Source organism: Trichechus manatus, unplaced genomic scaffold (assembly GCF_000243295.1).
Source record: "Trichechus manatus latirostris isolate Lorelei unplaced genomic scaffold, TriManLat1.0 scaffold00039, whole genome shotgun sequence".
Classification (NCBI taxonomy): domain Eukaryota; kingdom Metazoa; phylum Chordata; class Mammalia; order Sirenia; family Trichechidae; genus Trichechus; species Trichechus manatus.
Window position 1 is genome coordinate 15,129,516 of NW_004443975.1, and position 9,138 is coordinate 15,138,653.

The 9,138-nt window shown below is 47.3% G+C and overlaps 1 protein-coding gene across 1 annotated transcript in view; it reads right to left on the reverse strand.

The window, feature by feature from the left end:
• The window catches only part of LOC101345107 (mitochondrial amidoxime-reducing component 1), a 36,100-nt gene that overhangs the window by 5,798 nt on the left and 21,164 nt on the right, over positions 1-9,138 (reverse strand). Inside the window, exons 5-6 of the mRNA XM_004375918.2 lie at positions 7,036-7,097; positions 6,877-6,948 (exon numbers count right to left, since the gene is read on the reverse strand). Of these exons, the coding sequence (XP_004375975.1) occupies positions 6,877-6,948; positions 7,036-7,097 (134 nt within the window). The remainder of the gene's footprint in view (positions 1-6,876; positions 6,949-7,035; positions 7,098-9,138) is intronic.

Here is a 9,138-nt window from a genome sequence, read left to right on the forward strand (position 1 = left end):
TATGGCCCAGCCTCTCGAGGTTTCCCATAGTGTATGTCTGGCCCAGCCTCTCGGGGTTTCCTACAGTGTGTGTGTGTATGGCCCAGCTTCTCAGGGTTTCCTTACAGTGGCAGTAGTATGGCTGCCAGCTGTCCTGCCAGCCCCATCCACATCCTGTACCACCTCCAAACCGGAAAACACCAAACCAGCTTCTCCCAAGTTGACTCTGACTCATGACAACCCCATGTGTGTCCCAACAGAACTATGCTCCACAAGGTTTTCAGTAGCTGATTTTTCAGGATTAGATCTCCAGGCCTTTCTTCTGAGGCACCTCTGGGTAAACTCGAACCTCTGACTTTTTGGTTAGTAGTCGAGCTAGTTAATTTCTTGTGCCACCACCAGCTCCTGTCAAGGCCACCTCTCCAGGATGGTGGAAGACCAGATGAGATCATTCACGCCCTCTTGTGGGAAGATGAGGTATTGCATGAGGCCTATGAATTCATGTTCACCAAGCATTGCTCAACAGACAGAAAACACAGTATTATCTCGCACAGGGATCTTCTATGACTCTTCAAGTACATATATTTCTGTTGGGATTAATAAATTACAAACTCACTTAAAAGCTCCTTGCTGAGTGCATTTTCTCTTGAAATGAATATAAAACATACAACTACCTTGACGTGGAGGAGGCCTGAGACATTTTACTAGCTTAAAAAGAAGCCTCCAGACTTAAAAGGGCGTACTCTAAGTGAAAACACCCCACTCACTGTAAGTTCTGTGCACCAGCGAGGGCTGCTCATTATTTATTCTATCTGGGTTACTCATCTACCGGTCAAAGGTCAGGTCAAGACTAGAGAAAGGGTCTTTTGTCACTGCTCAGTCCCCACCACTGAGGATCCTGGGGTCACCCCCTGGTCACACAGAGGCACCGCCCAGTTCTGAGGCCTCACAACCCTCTATCTCTATGACCAGGTTAAGAATTAAATAGCATTCAAGGAGCTCCAAGGAGAGGGGCCGATACGGCCGCCATGGAGCCTGGCCACCTAGCAGGCTTGGGCTAGGTTTCCTCAACGTCGCCTTAGAGAGTGGGAAGAAGTGTCTTCAGCCTCTTCTCCTTCTCTCAGAAGGTGTAAAGTTTGTACACGGAGACCATCAGCGACCATGTCTCACATGGCCAACATGTATGGTGTTTTACCATTGATAAAACACTTCCGTATGTACTGCCCTGTGTTGCTCAGCGAGGACAGAAAACCAGGAGAGGGATTACTAGTGCAGTTTTTATGAAAAAAGGAACCGAACTTCTTGAAAGAAGCAAAGTGACTTGCCAGTGTCACACAATTAGCAGGTGATGGAGCGAGACGGGGCATCTGTCTTTTCCCATAGTACACCCACCCCTGTATCCTTCTGCCCTCAGCCCAGCCCAGCACAACTAACACAAATGGCATCCTTATTGTCAAAGCATTCATGTATCCAACAAAACTTTTACTGAACATCTAAACCGGTTGCAAACGAGTCCATTCCAACTCATGGCAACCCCTTGTGTGTCAGAGTAGAACTGTTCTCCATAGGGTTTTCAATGGCTGATTTTTCAGAAGCAGATCACCAGGCCTTTCTTCTGAGGCAACTCTAGGTGGATTCGAACCACTGACCTTTCGGTTAGCAGCTGAGCGCATTAACTGTTTGTACCACCCAGGGATTCCACTGGCCTTCTACAAAGCAATTTTTCCCTCTTCTTTCTATTAGGAGCAATATATCGGTGAAGCAACGATAGATTCCTCCACTCCTTAAGCTGTGGGGACCTGTGAGCAAGCAACTCTCCCTTAAGAAAGAAAAGACTAATTGCATCGTCACTCTCTTCTGCTAGCAAACAAGCCTCCACTGCCACCGCTGAGAGTTTTTATAACGGCTCCACCGTGCCATCCTCCATGTCCGACAGATGGTCAGCAGCGCCACGCTTCTTTCTTTTCCTTCCATTGCTCTGCCACACGGGGCTGTGCAGTGGGTGACTGACATCAGCAGGCCAGGCCAGGCAGCGAGATCTCACCGCCGAGAACTTGAATTCCAGAAGCAACACCAGCCTCGGGCACCATGAGCAGACACAGAAAGAGTGAGGCTCGCAGCGACTCCGAGGGCAGAGAGAGTGTTACTGATACCACTGTTTGCTATGTTTCCCATGATTTATGTGATGCGGCCGGACTTTCTCTTCCCGATTTACGACCACCTGTCCCGGGGAGAACATAAATTACTGCATCTATGGCAGTTTAAACCTCAGTGAGAGATAGGAGAAGACACCTCGGCCGGCTACACCGTCTACCCGGGCATTAGAAGCAATTAGGGTTGGCCTGTCGGGCTGCGTAGAGCCTGCAGAAGATCAGGGGAGGTGTGCTGGTGCCCTGTTAACTGCCCCCCTGCCCTCACTTGGGGTCAATTATCCTCCTTCTATAAACACAGGATCCCAAATGGAGGAGGTTCTAAAAGCTGAGAGGACCAGCCCAAACACAAGGAGAAGCCCATTTTTACAAGCACACAAAGTTGCTGAGACCAGAGCAAAAGGATGTCAGACACCGAGCAACATGGAGGGAGGGGAGACAGCAAGGATGACAGTACATCAGTGCTCACTGCGGCACTATTCACGACAGCCAGAGGGTGGGGACGACCCCGGTGTCCATCAGCAGATGAATGGATACACAAAATGTGATAGACACTGGGTCCGTGGGTGGTGCAAATAGTTAACGCATTCGGCTGCTAACTGAGAGGTTGGAGGTTCAAGTCTACCCAGAGGTGCCTCAGAAGAAAGGTCAGGTGATCTACTTCTGAAAAATCAGCCACTGAAAACCTACGGAGCGCAGTTCTACTCTGCCCCACACGGGGTCGCCATGAGTCAGAGTTGACTCAGTGGCAACTGGTTTGGTTCCCGTGGACACAGACAATGGAAGACGATTCAGCCACAAACGGAAATGAAGTTCTGATCATGTGATGACGTGAGGAAACCTTGAAAACAAAAGAACAAATGCCGCGTGACTCCACTTACATGAAACATCTAGGAGAGGCAAACGCATAGAGGCCAAAGTCTAGTAGGAGCTTCCAGGGACTGGGAGGAGGAGGGAGTGGGGCGTTACTGCTGAAGGGACACTGAGCTTCTGTTTGGGGTGATGAAAAACTTTTGGAAATAGCTACCGTGATAACAGTTGCACAACACGGTGAGTGTCATTAATGTCACTGGAGTGTACATTTAAAAACGACTGACGTGGCAATTTTTTTGTTATACTTTACTACAATAAAATTAAAACACGCACATACTGAGAAAAAAAAAAGACTGACAGTTCGTTAAACTACTTGGTTGGTTTCTACTCAGTCTCCCCTTCCCGGGCTCTGTCCACTAACCCACGCTGCCTGTCTTGTCCTTGCAGCTCATGTGTCCCTCCCACCCCCATTGCCTTCAAGTCGATTCCGACTCATAGCGACCCTATAGGACAGAGTAGAACTGCCCCATAGGGTTTCCAAGGAGCGGCTGGTGGATTTGAACTGCTGACCTTTTGGTTAGCAGCCGAGCTTTTACCCACTGCACCACCAGGGCTCCTCTGCTCATATGTGGCCACAGGAAAATAGGAAGACGGATTCCTGGTTGGTTCTGAGGGTGAGTGAGGGAGCGCAGCGTCTGAAGGAAAAGCTGGAGTCTCGCTTCTTCTCAAACTCCGCTCCTTTCACAAACGTGTCCTGCCACACTTACTGTTTCCCCCAACGTTTCATTATGAAAATTTTCACATGTAAAAGCAAGTTTAAAAAATTTTACAGCAAACACCCATTTACTAACCACTTGGATTCTACACTTAACACTCTGCCGCATTTCTTTTATTACATATTTACCTATCTGGCTATCGTCCATCCATCCATTGTATTTTCTTTTTTTTTCCACTTTTTGGTAACTGGCAGACATCAGGACACTTCACTCCTAAACCATTCAGTTTGCAAATCACTACCAAGAATTCAAAATTTATTTATTTTATTTTATTTTATTTTGGTGAAATTTACCTACAGTGAAATGTACAAATCTTAAATGTTCCATCATGTTAACTTATGGAAAAGTTAACTGTGTTTCGAGCATTGAGAAATATGCAATCCTCTTCACCCTGATGGGAGTCACCTTAGGCTGGTCTGCTGCTTCCTCTTGGAATACTGAAATGTTTGAATATTTAATCTGATTTGTACCTTAAGAATTTCTCCAGTCTGACAACCCCCCTTTCTACTCATTGTTGTCGTTAGCGGCCGTCAAGTCAGCCCCAACCCATGAGACTCACTACGCGCACAACGGAACGTGTGGATCACACCATTGGGATCCACAGGGTTTTCAATGGCTGACTTTCAGAAGTAGATCACTAGGCCTTTCTTCCCAGTTCATCTTCTTCAGAGCCGGAAGCTCTGCTGAGACCTGTTCAGCATTACAGCAGCATGCAAACCATGACAGGTGATGGCTGTGCACGAGGTGTACTGGCTGGGAATTGAACCTGGTTCTCCTGCATGGAGGGCGAGAATTCTACCACTGAACCACCAAATGCCTCTCCTCCTTAACTCTGTTCAGTCCAGCTTGTTCGACTTCAGCCCGGACCTCCTTCTCTCTGCCGCGTGGGCTGGGCCCTTGAGTGCCAGCTGCCTGCCCTGCTGCAGCCAGGCCCTCATGTGAGGACAGCTGCCTCCATAGACCACAGACATCAGGCCCAGAGCCTCAGACTTACAGGTCATACTCCGGCTGGGACGACAGGGCTGTACCCAGAGCTCCAGCTTGCCCAGGGAGGGGGCCAGACAGTAGCTCCCGGACAGCAAAATTAGCAGGGAGAGGCTGGTGCTGACCAGAGGAGATCAAATTGTTGACCAAGGAAAAGGCTAAGAGCTTGGTGAGAGGCAGAAGGAAGGGGAGGCAGTCAGAGTCACATCCCAGGGGAATGAGTCCTGTCTCACGAACACGCAAGCACACAGCTAAACCAGTCGCCATCTCGCTGACCTCAACTCCCGACCACCATTTTGTGTCAGAGCAGAACTGCGCTCCATCAGGTTTTCAAGGCTGATTTTTCAGGAGATCACCAGGCCTTTCTTCTGAGGCACCTCTGGGTAGACCCGTTCATCCTTTCAGTTAGCAGCCGAACAAGTTAACCGTGCATACCACCCAGGGACAACCTCTCTTAATTCGCTCTTTCATGCTGGTTTGGATGTAAGAGCCCACCCCTCAACAGCACTCCTTCCCCGAGTCCTCCAGGGCCTCCCCTAATCAGGTATCTCCCACTCCCAGCCTGCCCCCTCCCCATTACAAGTGCCACCTTAGACACACAAGTCTGGCCCAAAGCCAAGGGCCTCAGAGGTTACAGAGATGAGAGCTGACACCCGCCCGAGACTCTGCTTTCAGCGTGGAAAGGAGAAGTTAAGATGATTATTATTAACTCATTTTCAGAGTGTCAGCAGTATCCTGGGCCCAGGAGCTGGCAGCTGAAGCAATGAAATGTGTAGATCCTGATTTTTTTTTTTTTTTAGCAGAAGTAATGCATATTGATTATAGGCAGTTTCGAGGCTACGTACAAGAATATACATTTCCACTCATAATTCCACTACAGGAGCACCTCCATTAACGTTTTGGGTTATAGCTTCAGCCTCTTACCTACTTGCGTGCATTTATATATTTTAAAAAATAAAATCAAACAAAACCAAAACGTAAACATATACTATTTTGTCATCAGCTTTTTCACTTCCCTGTCAGTTTGTCATGCTGTGGCAGCTCGTGTGTTGCTGTGATGCTGGAAGCTATGCCGCCCATATTTCAAATACCAGCAGGGTCACCCACGGTGGACAGGTATCAACGGAGCTTCCAGACTAACATAGACTAAAAGAAAGGCCTGCCAATCTACTTCCAGAAATTAACCAACGAAAACCCTATGAATCTCACAGACTACTGTCCGATACAGAGCTGGAAGATGAGTCCCCTGGTTGGAAAGCCCTTAAAATACACAATGATCACAACAATGGACTCGAGCATACCAACGATCGCGAAGATGGCACGGGACTGGGAACGTTTAGTTCTCTTGCACGTGGGGTCACTGTGAACTGGAGCCTACTCAGCTTTTAAAAATTAATATGCTATCTTGACCATCTTCTTAGGTAATTTAAAAGTACTCTCTGTGATTCTATCACTTAAAACTTTTTGTTGTAAAAATTAAAAAATAAATATAAAGGTAGAAAGAATAGTGCAATGAACCCCCCCATAAGTATCACCCAGATTCATTTAATGATTACCAAGATTTTGACACATTTTCTTTACCCTCTTTTTTTTTTTTTTTGCTAAAATAATTTAAAAGTACATCCCAGACATGTCACTACACCTACGTACATCAATGCACATCTCTGAACTAAATGGGCATTTCTCATATATATCCATAATGCCATGGCCTGGTGGCCCAGTTAGTAAGAGCTCAGTTGCTAACCAAAAGGTGGGCAGTTTGAATCCACCAGCTGCTCCTTGGGGACCCTATGGGGCAGTTCTACTCTGTCCTATAGGGTCGCTATGGGTTGGAATCGACTAGATGGCAACAGGTTTTGTATTATCACACCCAATAAAATTTCCTGATAGCATCTATACTTGGTCCATAATAAAATGTGCCCAAATGTCTTTGTTTTTTAAATCAGTTTGTTTGAATCTCAAATTTTAAACTTAAACAAATAAATAAAAAATTATGCAAGTAGACATTCTGGAGACCAAAGCGCCCAGGAATGCTTCCCAAATCACTCATCCTTAGGACCCCCTTACCTTCAAGACCACACGTGGGTGGTCTCTCCACTGCTTCCTGATTAGAATACAACGCAGCTGTCCTCCGCACAGAGACGCAAGGACGAGACCCCGCCTCCCGCTCTTACCTCCTCAGGGTTTCCAACGGCTCCTTCCGGTTCATGACGCCGGTGTCCGGGTCCACAGTGGTCAAAATGCACCTGGACAAACACACAGAGCATCACACAAAGGTCGCAAGGACTGACCTTGGCCTGTTCCTTGCCCCCAAAGGGCCTGAGGAGTCTCACCTGGAACAAGCCATCACCCTTTTAAGTTCCACGTCACCAATGAGAAGTTCGTTCCAAGAATCCTAGGGGACAAAGCACAAATTCGCTTGAGCACCGCAGGGCCCTTGCAGGCACATTCATATCCCGTTACCCCGCTGCCTCTGAGTCGGTTCCGACTCGTAGTGACCCTATAGGACACAGTAGAACTGCCCTACAGGGTTTCTTCTTTAGAGGAACAAAATCTTCAGACTGGGCTGGTCACGGGGGGGTTTATGGAGTAGATGCTTCAGAGCTGAGTCTTCGAGTGTAGATTTTGAGAGGCACAAAGAAGGGGAAGGGGATCCCAGGCAGAAGGAGCAGCAATTAGAAGGGCCCTGAGGTGACAAAGAGCACCTGATTCTAGTCCTGGTCCTTCCTACCTTTCAGATAAAGTACTGGGGCATGAGGGTTGAAGGCAAACATCTGTGAATTAAAATAAACCTGTCCCCTCCCTTGTTGATCACAAGCCGAAGACAGAGTTCCAAACTCAGAATTTTAATTGTGATAGTCTGCGTTATTTTTGAAATATGTATTGCAGGAATTTTTTTTTTTTTTTTTAAATCATGGAATAGGTCTCTTCACTGCATACTTTTGCAAGACAGTCCAGAAAGCTGGGCAAAGCGAGTTTGAGCAGCCACAACCTGTACATTGTGCATTTCTCCACTGGGGGGCACTGGAGGGCACTGTGGTCACAAAAAAACCCATATCAAAGGTTTTGGTATTTGTTTGGCTTTGTTTTTTTTAAAAAAGAACAGTTGCCAGTTCAAGTGGATTTTGGCTCATGGCGACCCCATGCGTGTCAGATAGACTGTGCACAACAGGGCTTTCTATGGCTTATTTTTTTGGAAGTAGATCTCCAGGCCTTTCTTTCCAGGCACCTCTAGGTGGACTCCAACCTTTTGGTTCACAGCCAAGCCCTTAACCGTATCCACCGCATGGAGCCTCCAAAGGTACAAAAGGAGAGAAACAAGAGTTTGTTGGGGTTAAGGCATCAATTTATCATTAACTGGACAAATATTTCCAAAGCCCCTTCTATGTGAAATGGAAACTGTTGGAGATTGAGTCACAGTGAATGAGGTAAAAGTTCCATCATAAGTCATCTAGGATTGCAACTAACTCCACAAAACAGTATGTGTATAAATTTTTGAATGAGAAACTAACTTCAGCTGTAAACTTTCACCTAAAGCACAATAAAATTAACAAAAAAAAGAAAGAAAAGAAAGAGAGTTATCTATTTGGCAGTAGAGAGAAAGAGGAAAACCATTATCTGTTGAACACCCACTGCGGGCCCAGAACTGTTTTAAACACTGCAGAAGAGCCCACGAGCATCTTCCTGACAGGACACAGGACCTTGAGGCAATAAGGAATGTAAACTATGACAAGTGTCAGCACGGGAGAGGCCCAGACAGAGCACAGTGCAGCTTTAGAGAAGGCAAGAAGCTCTTCTGGGTCTGGTGATCAGAGGAGGCTTCACAGAGGAGGTAACTTTTAAAGACGACCAGGGTTTCTAACGTGAGGCGAGGAGCAAGGTTGTAGGAGAACGTAGGACAATACCAGCAGACAGGAGAATATACTATGTTCCAGGTCCAGCTTGCAAACGTCCCTGGGTGGTGCAAACAGCTGGCACTCATCTACTAACCCAGGGGGTGGTGGGGGAACCCACCCAAGCGGCACAGTGGAAGAAAAGGCCTGGTGATCTGCTTCCACAGAGATTACAGCCAATGAAACCTACCAGCACAGTCCTGCTCTGACACACATGGGGTCGCCATGAGTCGGAATCGACGGCTCAACAAGAGGCCCAGTTTGCAGCTCGGAGTTTTTACTGGAAATAGAGGCTGGATAAACAAACCGTGTCGAGATTATGGAGGGACTTGAATGACAGATTGGGAAGTTGGGACTTTTGAGAAATGGGGAGCTATGACCGTTTATGCAAGGCAGTGACATTGACAATTCACCACAAACTCTTAGAGTGGAAGCAGTCACACCGCTGCCTCAGCAGGGAATGGAAAGAGATGAAGGGGTGGTCCAGCAGATACGAGAGGGACCGCACGCCAGGCGGGGGAACCAGCGTGGTCCTGCAGGTAC